This window comes from Plectropomus leopardus, chromosome 4 (assembly GCF_026936395.1).
Source record: "Plectropomus leopardus strain MGB_pleo_1.0 chromosome 4, ASM2693639v1, whole genome shotgun sequence".
In the NCBI taxonomy this organism is placed as follows: Eukaryota; Metazoa; Chordata; class Actinopteri; order Perciformes; family Serranidae; genus Plectropomus; species Plectropomus leopardus.
The window spans coordinates 5,254,048-5,274,881 of record NC_142179.1 but is presented as its reverse complement, the minus strand read 5'-3'; the positions used below and the strand labels follow the sequence as shown (position 1 = coordinate 5,274,881).

General features: G+C 37.0%; 2 protein-coding genes across 2 annotated transcripts in view; both read left to right on the top strand.

The window, feature by feature from the left end:
* The first annotated feature begins 423 nt into the window (after window positions 1-423).
* On the top strand, window positions 424-3,025 carry LOC148189678 (zinc-binding protein A33-like). The gene has a single exon (XM_088076361.1). It carries the CDS (start codon window positions 657-659, stop codon window positions 2,082-2,084), a length of 1,428 nt encoding a protein of 475 aa, XP_087932487.1. The 5' UTR covers window positions 424-656; the 3' UTR covers window positions 2,085-3,025.
* Window positions 3,026-4,500: 1,475 nt separating this feature from the next.
* Window positions 4,501-20,834, top strand: part of mapk1 (mitogen-activated protein kinase 1) — a 36,691-nt gene continuing 20,357 nt past the window's right edge. Inside the window, exon 1 of the mRNA XM_042488066.2 lies at window positions 4,501-4,906. Coding sequence (XP_042344000.1) covers window positions 4,761-4,906 — 146 coding nt within the window. The 5' untranslated portion in view covers window positions 4,501-4,760. The remainder of the gene's footprint in view (window positions 4,907-20,834) is intronic.

Here is a 20,834-nt window from a genome sequence, read left to right as displayed (position 1 = left end):
AGCAGTGCATGTATCAATAAAACTTTGAGTTCAAACTTCATTCAGTAAAATCCTGTAAGTCAAAGTCCAAAGATACTGAGTGGTGTAATCAGCAATAAAGAGGAGCAATACACAATAATTGTTTCTGAAAATCTCTGCATGTAAAAACTTAAAATGAACAAATGCACACAGAGAAACACATGATGTAAAAGATTAGTTTAATCTTAGGTGATATTTTGTTCAGCAGTTTGCCTTTTTTGTCTTCACTGTTACAAAATATATTTTCATTGAGATGCAGAAACATCAGCTGCAGCATTTTGGAGGCAAACAAATCCTTACCTTTTCAGTGTTTAAGACCATTTTTCTCACTCTGGTCAGATCATCACTCAGATGTAGAGAGAGGAGTTAAAAATTAAACAGATAGTGAGGGTTAGGTTGCAAAGTGTCCTGTTGTACATCCTGATCATAAAAAAGCTGCATTTATCAGCGTTAATGAATTACAAATGAAAAGAGGTTGGTGAAATTGAAAGTATATTCTGACTTTGTCCAACAGAGCTATGTTGTTGTCACACTGCGGGAGATCTCTACCAAGCAATGAACATTTGGGAGATCCAAACAGACGGAAATTAAAATTTGGTGAGTCTTGCTTTTGAGAGACAATTTAGGTAACAGAGAAAATGGCTGAAAAAATTGCTCTTTTGGAAAGTTACCTGAGCTGCCATGTGTGTTCAGAGACTTTCAGAGATCCTGTGTCTCTGAGCTGCAACCACAACTTCTGTTCAAGCTGCCTGAAACAATTCTGGAAACAAACTAACAACAAAAACTGTCCCATTTGTAAAAGAAGATCCTCAAAAGAAGATCCTAATGTGAACTTTGGACTGAAGGAACTGGCTGACTCTTTTGCTGAGAGACTGAAAATTGGATCATCTGAGACAGAAAAAGGAGAGAAGACACTAATGTTTGTGTGCAGTAAACATCAAGAAGAGCCTAAATTGTTCTGTAAGGATAAAGACAGAGCTGTCTGTCCTGTCTGTGAGTTTCCTCACCACCAGAGTCACAAGGTGGTTCCTGTAGAACAAGTCGTCAGTGAGCTGAAGGACGAGCTGAAATCTGACTTAAAGTCTCTGCAGGACAAGAGGGACAAATATGAAAAAGTGCAGGAGACATACAGAGAAGTGAGTCAACACTCCAAGAAGCAGCTGTTGTCCACAGAGAGACAGATCAGAGCAGAGTTCAACAAGCTCCACCAGCTCCTGAGGGAGGAAGAGGAGTCCAGACTGGCAGCTCTGAGGGAGGAAGAGGAGCAGAAGAGGAGGACTCTGAGCAGAGAGATGAGGATGATTGAGGAGCAGATGTCCTCTCTGTCAGACAGTATCTGTGCTGTTGAAGAAGAGCTGCAGAAACACAACGTGGCGTTCCTCAGCAGTTATAAAGACACTCAGAGCAGAGCCAGAGTCCAGAGCTCACTGTCAGATCCACAGCTGCTCTCAGGAGCGCTGATAGATGTGGCCAAACACCTGGGCAACCTGTCCTTCAGGGTCTGGGACAAGATGAGGGACAAGGTCCACTTCAGTCCTGTCATTCTGGACCCAAACACTGCAAGCCGCAGGCTCTATCTGTCTGATGATCTGACCAGTGTGAGACAGGGAGACACAAAGCAGCAGCTTCCTGATAATCCAGAGAGAAACACTGAGTATACAGATGTTCTGGGCTCTGAGGGCTTCAGCTCAGGGAAACACAGCTGGGACGTGGAGGTGGGAGACTATCCTGACTGGAATATAGGTTTGGCTAAAGAGTCAGTTAACAGGAAGGGAGGGAGATGTGCTGAACCAGAATATGGAATCTGGTGTTTATTACATCGCAGTGGAAAATACACTAATGTTGTTGGTGAGACTGTCCCAGTAAAGAAGAGTCTCCAGAGGATCAGAGTCCAGCTGGACTATGACAGGGGTGAGGTGTCCTTCTACGACCCTGAAGACATGACTCACATCTACACTCACAGAGACACTTTCACTGAGAAACTCTTCCCATATTTAGGTGTTGGAAAGGCTGGTGATGCTAAAACTGCTGATATCAAAATGTGTCAAACTGAGATTTCTCTCTGATGTTCAAACATGTTTGTGTTTGTGAAGATTTCACTCGGACTTCACTGTCTGTCTAAATCTCATCAGAATAATTTGATAAAATATACTCAGTACTCAAACTTCTGTCGACATTGTTTTTAGTTGGTCAGATTTATGAATCTTCTGGTTGCATGTTTCATTTTTTGATTTTTGATTTTTATTTTTAATTTTAGACTCAGAGTCTCAGTGAATCAAAACACAGTCTGACTTTGATTATTTCTTCTTCAGGAGAATTTATTTGTGGTTAAAAATTGTCTCCACTGTCTATAATGAATAAGACAAAGTGTTATTTTCAGGTTTGTTTATTGTTTTCATGCAACATACACTGTAAGAACATTTATAGATTAATAATTGTTTTAATCTATAATTACTTTCCAAAGATCTCGAGCTCTCTAGCAATATAGCAATTATTTTGATTATCAGTATCTTGTTTTGTGTCTAAGAGCACTGTGCAGTAGAATATATCTATTGTACTGAATGCTTTGATTATCAAGGTTTTGTTTTATTTCTATATTCAATCCTCAGTTTTAAGTTGAGATATTTTGGGGTCTTTTGCTGATGTATTTCAGTTTTGTATCTGTTGTTTTATTCCAAGGGAACATATTTTATATTTTTATTTTTGGTGTGTAGCCTGATCAGTGACATGCATAATATTGTGTACAATGTAGTTAATCATGTTCTTTTTAATTGAATTAACTTTAAATTTATAAACTGTACATCCAATGGATGCTGTGTTGCAGTTTCTAGTACATCTGTCCAATACCCATGTAAAAAAAATGCAAATTAAAAAAAAAAAACACAATCTAGTGTCTTTTCTTTACCAAATTAGTAGTTCAATCTAAATAATATAATTTATTGAACAAGTCTTTTTGTAAATTTACATTACAAATGAACCAAATATTTATAAAGAAGTCTGAGTTATCCACATGAATGTGCAGTATGTATACAGTGTGTGATTGCGTGGACATATTTTACATCCTATAAACACCACAAGATGTAGACAAAGTCCACATTTAGTTCACAGCCTGCTCATTTTGAACATTGAACATTATAATTATGTTAATTATTTACATGCATATTATTGTTTGCTACATTTTCTGTTAGATTTCCACTTTGACACATGAAAGAGTAAGTTGTTAAAATTTTAATTTCATACATTTTTCTTCAGTCACTTAGTGAGACTGAAGTAGAAAATAGGGTAAAAAAAAAAAAAAAAGACATGGTCACTCTGAAATATAAAGAACAGTCCCTAATCAAAACAAATTTTGCAACTGATTTATAAGAGCATTTACAGTAGAAATCAACCATCACTTTTTTGGGGGGTGTTTTGGGGTTCTGAATGGGTTTAGAAGTGTCTTAAGTAAACATGTTATAACATGTATTACATGTTATATTACAGTTCAAAAAGTCATATGAAAGATTTTGTGTGTGTGTGTGTACGTATCTATCTATCTATCTATATATCTATCTATCTATATATAGATAAATAGATAAAGATATAGATATAGGTAGGTATATAGATATACATATAAAATAATCTAAAAATATTTTCTCCACTCCCCTCCCCTCCTCTGATAAATAAATATATATAAATATATTAAAATATCATTTGATATATAAATAACTATACATATAAATAATATATATAAATAAATAATTTTAAAAATATTTTCTTTGAAATAACAAAATAAAAGAAAATAACTCCTCCTCTGATAAATAAATATATTAGAAAATCCTTGGATATATATATATATATATATATATATATCAAAGGATTTTTAACAATATATATATATATATATATATATAAGCTGTCGAAAGGACAGATACAGGAAATCTTTCCTGCCACAAGCCATCCACCTGTACAATAACTCACCTCTGTCTGCTCTTTAAACTCCAGTCTTAGCTCCATGTCACTCTGCACTGCTGACTTTATTTTTATCTATATTTATTCAGATACTGTTCCGCACTTTACACATGTATATATGTAGATATGTACAGTCTCTTAGTTTTTTAAGGTTTTTTTTAAGCATATTCCTTTATATTCTATTAATAATGTGTGCTCTTTATTCTCTGTTCTTACTGTATGGCGCTGCTACATCCCAATTTCTTAGTTTTGAGATCAATAATCTATCTATCTATCTATATATATATATATATTCATAATATATATATCTGTGTGTGTGTGTGTGTAATATAATGTTTTTTTAATTCATTAGCATTATTATTTTTTTAAATTTATTTTATTTATTTTTCTGCATCTATCTTTCTGATACTGGGTGGAAGCAGTACCTGAAGGCAACGCTGGTCATCCTAAAAAAAAAAAAAAAAAAAAAGAGAGAGAAAGGGGTGGAAAAAAGAAAACAGCGGATCACATGACCGCCTCCGTTATTTCCTGCAGCATCAGGCTCTCCGCTCCCCGCTCCTCGCTCCTCGCTCCTGCCTGCGACAGCACAGCAGCGGTGTGGTCGCTCTGAACGCTAACGGAAAGACGAAAAACACCCCGTAACAAACTGAAGGCCTCTGCTGCGCTCAAAACTGTTGCAGTCACAGCGACGACGGATATATCCACACTTAAACATTTGTTTTATAATCTAAATTGCTGCTTGTTTTTTTTTTTTATTTTAACAAGAAAAGAGAAAAAAGCCAGTGCTCATAATGGCGACAGCTGCGGTGTCTGCCCCTGCTGGCTGCGGCCCCAGCCCCGGGTCGGGAACGGAGCTGGTCCGCGGGCAGGCCTTCGACGTCGGGCCTCGGTACAGCAACCTCTCGTACATCGGGGAAGGAGCCTACGGGATGGTGTGGTGAGTCTACCGCTGTTGATTTTCTTCAAACTTGGCTAAAATATGAAGAGTTTACCCCTTTTAGCTCGACTTAACGCTAGCTAACGTACCGTTACACCTTTTCCGTTATAAACAACCAACTTCACGAGCTAAATGTCATGTTTTAGCTAACAAGCAACAGTGTTAACCGATGTTAGTTAGTAATAAAGGCAGAAAATAAGGTTAAACCACGGCTGGTTTCGGTTAAGTTTTTCTTGGACTGTAATAATGACCGACGAGAAATCAATATTAACCTGGAAGTCTTATTTTTATTTACGTATACAGTCAATATTGATCTACATATAAAGCCATTAGCATCGCTTTTAACTAAGGTTGTGTTGCATCGTCTACACTTAGTATGCATCTTAGGGAAATTAACAAATCTGGTGTTTTTTTTCCCCAATAACATTTTTACAACCTTTAAGGGTGTGTGCAATGCTCCACTTTAAAAATTACAGTGATTTTAGGTATTTTTGTGGTGGTTTCGCTCTCCCAAACCAGCCCTTTAATGCTTCACAATGAAACGTATATGTTTTTCTCAAGAAATACATATTATTTCATATTATTCTTCAATATGTCAATGTACATGTGTAAACATACATAGGAGCTGTAAATATGTAGAAATTTACAGCAATTTTTCATTGACTTTTTGGTCATTTCTGTTTCCCAAACTAGTATAATACCCCTTTCAGTACTTACACATTGATAGGTTGTAATCAATACAGTATTTACCCTGATCTCATACTACATCTAATTTTCCTCTAAAATAGACTACATCAATTTACATAAGTTCTTAGCCATTAAAGCTCTTAGTTTTGTTTAAATTTACAGCGATTTTAATTGACTTTTTGGTGTTTTTTGTCTCTCAAACTAGTGCAATACCCTTTTTAATACTTTACCATTGAAATACAGTTATTTAGTTGAATTTCTGGTGGTTTCAGTCCGTCAAACTGTTATAGTACTCCTTTTTAGTCTTCACCACTTAAATATGTCATAATCTATACAGAATGTATACTAATCTTATACTAATACATCTTAATTTTGCTCCAATATAGTTTTTTTCACCCATTATAGCTGTACATTATATGTAGATTTACAGTGATTTTGGTTGACTTTGTAGTTATTTCCATCTCCCAAGCTAGTGCAGTATCCCTTCCATTACTTCATCATTGAAATATGTTGTAATCAGTACAGAATTTAGAAAAATATGACACTCCTACATGCTATTTTTCCTTCACTACATCATAATAAAATCCCAATGGGTTATTCCACAGTAACTTTACGCTACATTTATATTTACAGTCATTTTAACTGACATTTTGTAATATTGTAATGTTATACCCATTTCAATACTTTTCCACTGAAATATGTTATAATTAAAACAGGATTTATCTCATATTACTTTATCATATTTTTCTTCAGTATATCAATTTCCGCGTGTTCACACCCATAGCAGCCATATATGTTTAAATTTACATTGATTTTAAATAACTTTTTAAAGCAATTTATTGGTGAGACCTTCCCTGGTGGCACTTTTTTCTACTTGAATGATATGCTGTCAAAACTTTTGTGTTCGATTTATGCACAGGTTTTTTGTTTGATTATGTATTTTTCTCCCAATTCTGTTGCATGATTGTTATCTCAGTGGTGTAAATTTGTAGTATTCATTCTGTAATTAACAGCGGAGAGGACTTATTTAATTTTTACTGTGAAATGCTGCTCTCTTCACTTCAAAAACACTCAATCTTGTGGTTTATTTAGCCTGTGGGACTGTAGCTGACCTTACATGTGCACACTGTAGTGTATTACATAATATATTGTCCTTGTGTCAAACAGCGGCAGCGTACTTCTTTCTTTCCCCTCTGTGGTGAGAGGAGCTGGGTTTTCTGAGAACACTGATTTGACACATGGCCTGCCTTCAGTGTAGAGGCACAGCAGGTTGCTCAGCATCTTTCTGTCTGCGAAAAATGGAAAAACCAACCAAAAGCACACAGCCACGGTTAATTCTCATACGATCGCCTATAAACAAATCACTGTTACACACAGCAGCTTACTGCAAGCACAGCAGATAAAATACAGTTTGCCATCACACAGCCCAAGTACTGGAGGGATGCTTAGTTGTAAAGAGTTTTGTATGTGAGTTTAATTTATATTTGAAAGAGACAATAAGAGAACGTGTTGAAATCTGATGGTTGGCGAGAAACTGGGCAGCATAGCTAGAGTTCAAATGAAAATAATTTCAGAAATTCAGCGAAAAAATAAACAAAAATGATAACGCTGTTACAGCATTCTTTAATATGAGGATTTGCTGCTTTGTCTCTACCTAATATCACCATTAATTTAATTATTTGGGGAATTTTGACCATTGGTCTGACAAAATAAACAATTTAAAGACATCACTTTGCTGTCTGGTTACTTAGGACAGCCATTTGACATTATTATTTTCAACTCACACAGCTACACGGATAAAATATTAATCAAAATCAGTACTGCCAGCTGACTGTTTTATGAATTGTCGAATTGTGTTTTATTTACGTTAACTATTCATTATAAATATTAATGCATTTTTTAATAAATTAGTTTTTGTTAAGAACATATAAAATAAGACAAGGAACCAACAGACAAGGTCATCATAGGTTGCATGAAATGAACGAGATGAAAAAGAGCACGGTTACATTTCTGTAATAAGAAATGTGTCTCATTTAAGTCCACGATTGTCCTTTAACATCTTACAAGGTCCTTGCAGCACTGTGACGTTTTATTCCTTGAACTTTCTTTTATTCAAGTTTCAGTTTCTGTCAAAAGAGCTCTTTTCGTCATCAGTTCGCCCATGCTGGCAGACGGTGCTTTTTTCCTCTGGTTATTGTGGGTAATTCTAGTAATGTGAAATGCATGAGAAGACTTTTACCCTCTTTAATGATGGTATTATTTTGCTGTTTTATTTGATAGTGTGCTTCAAGATCAGGCATCTTTTCGATGTTGATCCAACTGTTGACCCAAAGATTATGTGATGATGTCTGTGGAGCAGAACACATCATTTATAGGTGAAACTGGAATTTACCAATCCATTTGCTTGGTTCAAGCAGCTTTGGACTGTGTTTTTCAGATCATGTAAAAAAAGAAATTTAGGTAATGCCTGATTCAGGCTACATGATATCAGTGTGGTTGTAGCCCGACACGGTGGTCTGATGTCGTCTGCTTCGATCGTGTACAGTTCATTGTTTCATCCTGTGAAGTGTGACGTAGTGGATGACAACTGACACCCTGTCGTGGACACCTCACGACATCCCGACAGAAAGTTTAGCGTGTTTAATTTTCATTTACTTTTTTTGCCATCCACAACTCTTTCTTTCACAGCTGCCACTGTGACCAACAGGCACACAGAGCGATTTACTGCTGTTGGACAACTTTATGGCAAAAACACCCCACACAGACTTTTTGGTATTTCATCTAGGGACTAACTTTACCACTCTGTCATGTCTGCCTAACCTGACATAGTTACTGATGAACCGGACAAACATGTCGTGTAGTCTGAACCTGGCATAAGATGTTTCAAATTACAAGGTTTCCATGGAAAGAAAAATACGATATACCAAACATGACCCTGAACTACAATGATTTATGAGTATGTAGATGACAAGAAATGTCATACATTTCTTGGTACATCATGCTTGACTTAAGTTACAAGAACTGTATTTGTTTTGACTCTCGGTGATGCCAAAGATGGCAAAATGACGAGTTACAGCAACTTTGTGTCCAATAAATGCAGCCTTTTTTTTGGGTCTCTTTTACAAACACTTCTCACTTGTAAGTGGGTCCTGCGAGGCTAAATATGCGGCAACATAAACTCTTTGTCTATTTAATTTGAGAGATAATTGTGGTTAATTTTGTCTGAGGTTTTCAGGGAGCAATTCTGATTCTTTTAGGTGCTTTTTTTAACAGCAATTCCCACAAACTTTACAATAAATCCAGTTTTCATATTGTAGCCCTGAAAGTCGAGCATGAACGCCTTATATCAGCAGCAAAAGCTCTTAACAGCCCAGTATTCTTCACTCATGTCCATGTAAAAGCCCAGCTCTTTACTTTGGTGTTGTTTGTGTATCTTTGGGGTTGGAGTGGGTGATGTGTCAGCCGCAGCCTCTTTTCACCTTCTGTCTTGCTGCGTTCTTCTTTGAGACCTGTAGTTTTGAGTCAGTTGGTCATGCTGCTTTGATGTGCAGCAGCCAGAGAAAGCAGTCCAGCGTGAACTTCACAGTCATCCCTCAGGTTTTTGCATCTAAAGTATTTTTGAATCAAGTTGTTCTTTATCAGGCTTTTTGTGGTGGCAGTGCATCACTGAATATTGGTGTTACCACCTACTAAATGGCTTCTCTGTGGCTGCATTCAACATGTATTCTGAGTCAGAGGGATTTTAGGGATTAGGTGTTTTAAAGAATTTCCATATTTGAGCACTCACATCAAATTATTAATGAGTACTTGTATAAAAAATATTCTGACTAGGAGTTGGAGATATATACAGTAGAATATACTTGATATATTGTGACTTGTTCCATGTGGGATTTATAAAATGACTATAATGTGAACATCCGGTATAAATTATCACATTGTTTTTTTTAGGCCACCGGCATGAGACTTGCTTTGGCGTTTTGGTTTTCTCGCTCTCTGCTATGGCTTTCTGCCTCACAGACAGACACAAAAAAGGCAGGGTTTTTGCAGCGCTCTAGTCCGACTATTTAGACGCATTTTGTGACCATGGAACATGGGCACCGATACACGCTGAAAACACTTTTTAAAACCACCAGATTCACAATGAAGCCTGAGGATGCTGTTCACACTTGCCAGGAGAACAGCTTTCTCTGCCATCTCCATTTCCTACTTTCTGCTGCTTTTATTGTTTTCAGTGTGCAGTCCCAAAACATTTCAGCACAAAAAAGTTCCTGTAGAGAGGGCGAGTGTAACAGTATGTCATAGATGCAAAATTGGTGGCAGAGGATTTACAGCTGATCATGGGTTTTATTACTGGAAAGATGTGGTTCAAATGGAAACGTGTGCCTTGTAGGGCAATATGGCTGTAAAATGATATCACAATGTCTCAGGGTATTTTTGCAATACTGATATTCTTGAAGATATGACAGAAATACTGAGAATATTTGATTAATTTCAAGAACGTACAAGTCCAAAAAAGTAAGTGTTATCGTTGTATATGTTAGTATTAATGTAGTCTGCCTTCAAATATTCAGTGAAAAACAAATAAAAATCATCTTTCAGTTCATAAGTTTACAACAACAGTAACTATTCATGTACCAATCCCGTTTTTTTGCCCTTCATCCCAATCTGAGTCATTTTAGATATAGTATATTTGCTGATACTGTGTCCTGATCCCACACTTGTATTTACCTGGATAACACGGCTGCACAGAGCACATTTCAAGTACTTAAAGTTATCAAAATTAATCTTGTATGTACTTGACAGTTTAATAGCTCTACAATACAAGAGAAGAAAAAATGTCTGCATCCAAACCGTTCTTATGGGGTTTTATTTCATTTTTACAAAATTACAAAGTAACAAACAAAATATTTTTATATGGCTCGTATCGCAGTTCCACTTAGTGCAGCATTTGTTTTTTCAACAAAATAAATAAGTAAACAAAAATGTCCACTTAATATAATCGCCCATTGTGTTTCTTTTATCTGTGATAGTATAACGCAAAAACTAAATAGTGTAAATGGATCAAATAACTTTTGGAGTCTTAAGGAATATTTTGTTTATGGTCCTACATTTAAAAATCTTTTGGATCAATATGTTTTTTTTTGTTGTATTCAAATAAATGTAAGATTTTTTTCTCCTTTTTTCCTCCCATGTTTCCCTGGTGTTGGTTGAGTATAATCCCCATATTTTTCATTGATTCATTTGAATAGTGATCATTGAAATAAAATAGTGATGTAGGCAATTGGCAAAATGCCAAATACCGGCTCCTATAATCGGCCAGGCCGATGATCTGTTGGCCCCTGGTACAGATTTTAAGGATATGAGGCATTTGGAAATCCTTCAAGAAATGAAAGAAAGGAAAAATACAAATGCTGGCACTGGTGGACCATTTCTGTTGCAGAGTTTAAAGAGTTAACCAAGATAAAGCTATTATTTTGTTTGCACTCTTAGTCTTGTGCATGCCATTAAAATTGAGCCAGAGTTGTAATATGTTGTACATATTCCTTCAGATTGTGAAAAATCTCAACATTACAAGATGGCACAGAGGATTTAAATGAATAATAATAATAACTTTATTTATATAGCACCTTTAAAAACTGTAGTCTGTGAGTCCTCATTTAGCACAGGTTGTGCAGGAAAGGTCTGATAATCAGTATCAAGACTTGAGTTTGCGCCAGGATACGCTGTATTATGAAATGCGTGTGTTTGACTGTATGGTAAGAGGGCGGTCGACTGTGAGGCATGTCTGTGTCATTTTCAGAGTAGGCCTATTTTTGATTTCAATAGCCTCTTGTTGACTGTAAGGCTCGTTGCATGTCAGGGCTTTCCAGTGGCTGAGGGCTGCGGAGATTGACGGTGCGCTGAGCCTCTTTACACAAGCCTCAGTTCGTGCACACCGTCAGGCTTACACAATCACAAGATACTGTATCTCCCTCTGTGATGATGTTCAGAAGCTTAGGCATACTCTGGCTTTTCAGCACGCCCACATGAGCAGTTAGATCATGAGGGAACGCTGCTGAAGTGGCTCCTGTTTATAAAAAGTTTTATATCTAAGTGGTGGAGGTTGGTCATGTTCATGGCAAAGTGGAAGAAAAAACAATGGGATCTCATTGCTCCTACTTGTTTTTGATAAACTTTATTGACTCCCGCAAAGAGCTGCGAACTTTGAATCATTAGTTTGAAGAGGGTATAGCGCTCCCGGTTCAGCCCCTTCAGGTGTCATTTGGAATAAAAGGGTAAACAGGGGAAAAAATATCCCTAACTGTACAGTTATAAATGGCTTTTAATGTGTTGTTTAATTTTTTTAAAAATAAAAAGTTCAAAACACATTTTTGTAGCTACCAACCATATTGTTTCTACATCATGCTGGAATTCACCGTTTTTTTGTTGCACACATTGGCTTTGCCCTTTAGCGTGCATGCAGCATGGACAGTTTTTTGACCAAAGTGCAGGTAGAAAATGAAAATCCAGATCTTATCTCTAAGACGGTCGGTGAGAAAGATGATGTTGTCTAGTGCATCACAGCCACCTCTCAGCTGCAGCACATCTAGAGAAACATTGACTCGCAGATTTTTTTTCTGCATGCCGTACACATTTGTCATCAAAAATAGATAGCAAAAATAGTATTTTGATAATTATGTCGACTCTACGCCACCTCTAACTACAGTTTCAATGTCTTAATCTGTCACAGACATGAGGAAATGCAAATGTATGTTTTTGTTGTTTTCCTGTTTCTGTTTCAAAAGAATAGCCCTCTGACAACATTTCAGTCGACAGAATCCTCATATGTTAACATGAGGTATTTTAATGTAAAATAATTGTGTTTTTGACAATGCAGGAGCTTGCATGGCTTCATAAATGAGTGGAATATATGATTTTAATTGTGGAAGTACAGTGGAAGCATCACAGCAACGTCAGTGTGAACAACAAAGCATGCAAGATGCAGTCTAGCAAGGCTGCCATCATGCACTGCTCACATTTTGTTCCAGACTTGTTGGAGGTAGAAAAAGTTAAGCCAAGACCACCAGAGATGCTTAGTAGCTGCTCTTCCTGAAACAATTTTAGCACCTCCACATACTGGTCTGGCACCTCCTTAGCACCGGTAGAGAAAGTCCTGCTGCTGTGCCTGATCTGAAGTCCCTCAGTTGAAAATTTCGGTCCTTCAGGAGTAGCTGCAGAGTCAGCATACTTTGCTTTCACGCAGCTCTCCATGGTTAAATCATTACGCCATAGCCTTGTTCCCAATGGACAAAAAGACTCGCCAACACCCTTCTAATATCTGTCTTTTGATTGCAGTTGTACAATTGGCATTCACACCTAGGTCATATGACTCTGCAGTAGTCATGAATATTTTTCACGTCCGGATCCAATCTGCATTGATAGAAACGCAACACCTGAGTGAACTCGCTTATTCCAGCTCCTAACTGTTGAGATGCAATGACATGCCACCACTAACGACCGTTATTCAGTAATAATGTGTGGAGTCCAAACAGAGTTCAGCAGGACATGTTTTTATATGTATTTACATAGTTTTAAGATATAACCACTTGTCAAAGAATAAAGTGTAACTCTTTGCACCAAAGTACCATTTATCAAAAGAAATATTGGCCACTACTGATGCACATTTCATCTATAGTTAACACATCTCTAGTAAACATTTATATTGAAATTAAATGTCTTTTCCTCCTGGTGACATCCTTGAATCTTGCACTCAACTCCTTGACCCGCCTGATTCTTAGCCGTTGCTGATGCTCTGCTTCATTCTGCCATGAGCCGCCGTCCTCTTGAAATGCCACCGTGGCGCCCGTCTCCATGGCAACGCCTCTGCCTCTGACATCAGTACCACCACTCTACAGCCAATGGGAGAGGGAGGGAGAGAATGAGAGCCTTGACACTCACTGAAATCCTGTTGTGCAATTCAGAAGGAGATGTAATTTGTGTAATTTGGGTGATTACGGCTGCCAAGAGGAGCACGACGACTCCTGGATCAACAAACGTAAAAACATTTGAGCATACTGCAGCTTATTGCATTGAAGCTGATACATCGTCAAGGCCTGACAGATGCACATTATCATTGCATGCACATTTTTTCTCAAGAAATTCAGTGAGCAAAAAGATATGACTGCGTTGTGGCCTGTGAAGATAAAAAAAATAATTCTATGTAAAGTGAAATTTGCAGAAGTGGTCAGACAGCTTTCACGGTATCTTTTGGCCTCATTTATATATCAAAGTGTGCTGTCAGCAGTTGAAGGTGCATTGAAATCAGCACATATGAGACATAAGTACAGCTTCAGTCATCTTTTATGTGAAGTCATGCTACTGTAGGCAAAGAGCAAGAATGCCAGACTTGCACCACTGACAACCTCAAGCGCACCTCGACTGCAATATTAAAGCACAGACAAGACGAGCCACATATTTGCATGTAAAAAACATAGTTTTGCATTTCATACCACCCTCTTAGCTCATATTCCAAATAACCAGCCTAAGTTTAAAATCACCAGTGTGGTTTAATAAACAGGTTATTGATGGAGAGTCAGTAAAGAGATGTGTTCCAGTTTCCTGCTTGGCTGTAGAGAAGCTGCATCGAGATGAACAGTTGAGTTGTAGAAATCTTTTTTCGATCTTTTATTGTAGTAAAGCTGTAAACTGATGCAAGTCTGGCTCTACTCTGTGCCTACAGTAGCATGACAGTTAGTTTTGTTATTGTTTGCTGTATTGATTTTATTAGTATCTATTTTTTATTAACAGTTTAGTCAAAGAAATGTCAAACTGTAGTTTAAAAAAGCCCATGATACTATCTTAATTTTTTTGTCCACCCAAACAGCCCTTACCCCTAAAATACTTTAAAAATAAATGTACTTTTATTAATTAAAAATTATTTTTAAAGAAGAAAAAAATGGAGATAACAGTTTGACACTGACCCAGAGACAAAAGTCTTGATTTGGTCAGGTTGAATCCTGATGAATACCACTGGAAAAAAACAACAGAAAAACAAACAAACAAAAAAACTCTTTCCCATTAGCTCTTGTGTTAATTGTTTTTCCTCATTCAGGGATACAAGAGGGTGCTTCATCTAATTGGCAGAATTTTGATTTGTGCATAATAACACCATCTGAATCCTGTTGAATTTAGAGACTGGACTCGTGGTTGAACCTACGACCTCACAGATAACGAGCTCAAACAGAGATACAGCAGCTATGAGGGAGTGGCCGTCTGCTGATAAAGAGAGGAGAAATTTAAAAAAACAAAAGCGCTTTTAAGTAGGAGCGCTATTGTGCTTCAGACTAAACCTTAAAGTTATTCAGCAATATAATTCAGCTGGGTATGAAGAACTTTTTGGGTTTTTTTTTGGTAAATGACGTACATATATTTGATGTCATGTCATGCTAGTTGCTGTAATCATGGACTCAAACTCCCAAAATGTTAAAACATATCTATGGACACAATAGACGCAAATGGGAACAAATTATTTGATAATGGTAGTTTTCCATATTAAGCCTTATTGTGTTTTCAGTGTGGTTAAACTTGTTGTGTAATCTAATTGTAAAGTGGCAAAAGAAATAACTTGCACACTGCAGGGCTCCAATTTTCACTAATTTAATGCACCAAAGTGACATTTCAAGCAAGACAGCTCTTCATCAGACTAAACTGACACTGCGAGATGTCATCTTAAATACGTTTGTAAGCAGTCGTGAGACCAATCACGTGAACAATATCTTTATATCATGTGATATTGTTCAGTTGTCTATTATTTACTCATTTTTGGTTCCTGCTCAAAGTTTGGATTGGACCTGCATGCATACCTTTGCTTCGGTAATCTAATTGATTTCAAGAAATTAGAATATTAAAATGGTTCCAACTTCAGTCACACCAACCTAAAAAACAATACAACACACATAAGGTGCTCGTTTGGTAAAAAGGGTTGATGAAACATATGCCCATAAGAGTCTAAAATGTAAACAGTTGTTTTGGAGTTACTGAATTACCTTGCTGTAAGTGGCTGAAGTATAGCTTAAATCAAACTATTGCAAAAACACTTAAATCTAGAAGGTCTATGTAGTGCAGGTTAGAGAATTAATAACAAAAATATTTTGGCTATTCTCCAGGAAAATGTAATGTTAAGGTGGAAAGCAGCCCAAGTCCTGATGCAGTGTGTGTCATGAGCATCTTTTGTCAATATATTATACTATGTGGTCGTTTTGTCATATTGATTCATTGATACATATTGATTCTGAATATTTTTAAATATTTCAATACTGCAGTCCTTTTGCTACTAACCAAGAAAAGAAAAGTCATCGTTGTCATGTTGTCAACCTCAAACTGATTGAAAGTGTTGAATGTAATAATGAAACAGTTTGTTACTCAATTATCCATCCACAAACTGCTGCAGAGTGAATACATTAAAAGTCATGAACAGTTTCAAATTCAGAGAGGTGACACATAATGAGCACAAAGGGACACACACACACACACACACACACACACACACACACACACACACACACACACACACACACACACACACACACACACACACACACAGAGTTTGCAGTTAAATGTATTGCATATATTCACAGGACAAACAAAATGTTAACTGGAAACTCATGTGGCAAATATATGTCATTTCCTTTTGGGAAATAGCACCTCTGCTCTTTCTCTCTTGTGGTTAATGTTTTAATCCATGAAAGCACCTAAATGTTTTTATGACGCTGGAAAAGGTGATGTTTGTTTTTAAGCGAGGTCGCCCCCCTTAGCAATAAAACACAGCGATAGAGCCTAATGTAAAGCCTGAGACCACATACCACAGTGACCATCTATACAGACTGATATCAGTGCTCGGTGGATACTGTGTGCACAGTGCAGGAGGGAGAAGTGGCTTCCTCAGAGTCACTTCCTCAAACTTTTCTCTCAGAATGAATGGTGGCATGTGTTAAATATTTTGCATCGCTACGGTGAGATGAGCCAGTCACTTATTTTTCTAATGTTTCCTGTGTTTAAACAAAACATGACACAGAGATCCGGCTGATGCTTAAAAAGTCTGAAAAGGCATTGAATTCATTAATCTTAAAAATAAGGCCTTAATTGGCATTAAAATATCTTAAACAAATCTTCCATAAGTCTTAAAAATGCAAAAAAAAAAAAAGAATTGTATTAATTGTTTTTTTGTGATGCTGCGTTGGAAAATCTCAATATAACATGGTAATTAACTTTTAAATAATTAACAGAATGCCTGTTGGATTATTATAATGCAGATAAGGTTAGGGGAATTTTATTGTTGATGATGCTGGATCTTATCAAAGCATGCATTTTGGAGAAGGCAGGTAAACATACTGGGTTTCCAGCCCATCACAATTTGTCATAGAGCCGTGCACGTGTGAGAGAAAAGCTCTTGGAAACTCAAACTCTTCACAGGCAGCTTGCTTAAACAGAGTTATTGTGGTTAGCATGCACAGAAACAGGAAGTGCATTTTGATGAGCAAGAAAAGAAAATGCAGCTAAATCTGAAAAAGTTCAATAAAAGTTCATGAATAAATCTTTAAGTGACCACTATGCAAAAAGGAACTGATTTTGTGTGTGTGTCCTCTAGTTGTGGTTTAATTTGTAAAGATCCCCATGATTAATTTTTTTTGCTGCAGACAGCTAAGAAGGCCATGTTGTGTGAACTCTTGTAGGTGATAGTCAGTGAAGCCTGAGGGCTTACTACTGAAACCTCTCAGATACAGCAAACAATGCGCATCAGTTCAAAGAAAAAGATCAATTGAAAAAATGGAGAGAATCACTAATGAGAGTGATAACGCTGTGACTTGGTGTCAGATGTCTAGATTAGTAAATATAGAGTTTACTGTAAAAAGCATAATGCAGTTATACATTATTATATCCCTGCAGCACCAAAGCTTTAGCACCATCAGCCTGTGAGTGTTGTTTGAAGCTCGTCCCTCCAACCTGCTGCTTCATCTCACGCTGCCTTTTAAAGCCGTCTGTAGAGTTTGTGCATGGACGTTCGTATCTGCAATTTCTCTGAACGCGTCGCCCTTAAGCATTGTGAGCTTTTCCCCTTCTTCCTTCAACCCAACCCCTTGAACATCGTCATGGTAACAGCCCTATTGCATAACACAGCGGCTGTAGTGTAAAGCCTTGTATTCCCATCTCCTTGGAAACAGAGCCCCCCTCCTCTTTCTCTGCTCCTTCCTGGGCACTGAGCATGCTCAGAAAACAATACAGAAGCAGAGGAAACAGGAAAGGCAGCTCACAGTTTCTCATACAAGAGCCTGCTGCTCTTACTGTCACCAGAGCATCATTATAAAGATGAGCAGAGGCGCTCTGTTAGTATATACTGGTTTGTCAATAGAAGTACAACAGATCTATTTTTGTAGAATGTTTGTTTTTAATTTATCAGTCAATTTCAGCGTCTCCTTGAAATAAAAATTGATTTATACCCCTTTTCCACCAAGATTAGCATGTGTAAGCGGGTTTTTTACACACAAGTAAACCTGCTAAAACTAGTCAATAGAGTAGTGATGCTCAAATCTGGCCCTTGATAGGGTGCTAGACGCCCCCCCAACCATTTTCTAATTCACAGTAGAAATAAAATCAGTCACACTGAGAATTGTTTTTGTACTTGTTAGTATGCATAAGGTGCCAAAGTGCATAAAACAGCATCTAAATCGAGCTTGTTTATCAAAAAAATGCCAGTGGAGGATTCCTCGCACCCCTGACAGAGGTCTTAGCTAAGCCCCTAATGTCCTAAAATCATAGAAATGTCCTATTATCCGACAAATGTCCTGAAAGCAAAGACATGTTCCAAAATCCTGGAAATGTCTTAAAATCTGAGAAAAGTCATGCAATCCTAAAAATGTCCTTAAATCCAAGTAACATTCAAAATAAGTTGGCATTTCTGCAACTCTGCTTCCCACATCTCTAAATCAATGTGTATTTAAATTTTAATTCCCTCTTGTGATATTTACATTTTTACGTGTCTTAAAAAAGGTTGTTGCTCTGAAGTAGCTGCGTGAGACTTCAGGACACCGTCACACTGAACACTGCACAGCCTCGCTGTGGTGGTTAACGCCATAGTCATTCGACAGAGGTGTAGTTTGTTTATAGCCCAACGCTAGCTCATTACTGATGGCGATTGCGTTCATGCTTCAATCGTTGGTTGCTCATTCAAAACAAAGAAACATTCAAAATTTTAGAACTGGATACAGTGAATCTGGGAAATCATAGATTAGATTATCTCTCTTCAGCCACTCAGCAACAGTTTGCATGCGGCCTCCTTTGCCTGCGTTCTTACAATGACGGAGTACTTTCAGCTGTGTTCGACGGGTGCCACTTACAGCTGGTTGTGAGCATTTAGTTGGATATGGTCACCCCCCCCCCAGCACACATAGCAAATTCACATATTGTCCTTAAATAGTGAAATGTGCAAACCTTGCATCTCCACATTTCACTATTTAAATGTTTTTTTAATAAATTTCAATTTTTCTTAAATTTTTCTATTGGTTCTGCTCTACGTCTATTAGTGGGTTCCACCATTTCTAAACCAATGAAATGTATTTAAAAAAGCTTGTGACGAAACCTATCTCCATTGGATCCTTTTAAAAAGAGTGTTTTTTCTGATTCCTGAAAAATCACAATTTTGAGATCGAAGGTTTGCACCCGACTGCAGCGATATGTAAAAAAAACAAATCCAATGGTTAAATGTTTCTCAAAAGTCATGAGGGTGCCATTCTCAGAAATGAAAGTCCACTCTTCAGTGACCAGGTCAAGACTCTCAGAATATACTGAGGCGAGCATATTAATACTACACACTCAGTGTATTTTGTACTTCCTCAAAAAGTTCCTCCAGTTACACGCCTGGACAAACTGACAAGGAACTGACGGGCTTGCCCTCGGTAAACACAGTGAAATGTAGTGTGAACTAAGATTGTCCTCTCTTATCTCTGTGCTAAACACAGCCAAGAGTTTCCTTTGGTAACATGCAGGCTCTTGAGCTTAAGTGTTACATTTTGCAGCACATCAGAAAGCAGCATGATATGTTGGCATTGTTTATGGTGTTATTTATGTTGCACCTTGATCCCAGAGAAACGCTCTCTCATTCTGCCTTACGCGGAGATGTGTGGTAGATTTACAATAGCGTTGATATGATAAACATTTGTGTAAGACAGGAGGCAGCACATTTAGTGTATTCTTTTGGGTTTTTTTTGTTTTGTGTTGTTTTTTTGTGAAAGTGCTCATGAATAGGGCTCCAGCTAGCAAAACATCAATATCCATTAACCTGCCATTATTTTTATGACTGTAGGATTATTAGGATTATGTCCCCGAAGCACAGGGTTCCTACAGCCATCCATCCATCCACCCATCCATCCACCCATCCATCCATCCATCCATCCACCCATCCATCCACCCATCCATCCATCCATCCATCCATCCATCCATCCGACTTTATGTGCATTGCACTTTTCATACAAGTAAAACTGTAACGCGAAGAGCTTTATAGGATAAAACCAGAAGTTCCAGTACTGTATGTAACTTCATAATAAGAATACTTAATACTTTTACTCTAAATGTATCAAAACAATACTTTATTTGACTTTATAATACTCTATTTATATGAATTAAAACAGTACTTTATTTAACTGTTACTATAACACTACTTTATTCAACTTTATTATAACAGCTCTTTCTCTAACATTATTATAACAATACTTTAGTTATATTTGTTATAACACAACTTTATTTACCTTTATTATATATCAGTTGAGACTTTAACTTTATTTAACTGTAGTTCACTGAATGATTTTATATTTTAGAGGTTGGAAGTTTGGATGTGATTTCAATTTCAAATTATATAGCCAAAAAATATTGCAATTTAATTTATAGACCATATCTACGCCTAGCCAATGCCCAAAAAATGTCCCAAAAATTACTTAAGTGATGCAAAACAGAGAAAAGCAGACAGTCATCACATGTAAGTGAACCATTAATTGATTATAAAATTTGTTGATTGATTGTTTGAGCACAATACATGCTAAAAAATACCAACATTTTTGCAAATGGTGCACCATCCTTTGTATACAAGCCATATTAGGCTCACAGTCTATGATTATGCAGGAACAAATTGTAGATAAATTACATTTTTCACAGTATTGTGAAAACATTCTGCTTGTGGGTTTGCATCATGCATGAGAAAATATTGCACTGT

Excerpts from the sequence above, each read along its gene's own strand:
- LOC148189678 (XM_088076361.1), top strand. The coding sequence starts at position 657 with ATGGCTGAAAAAATTGCTCTTTTGGAAAGTTACCTGAGCTGCCATGTG.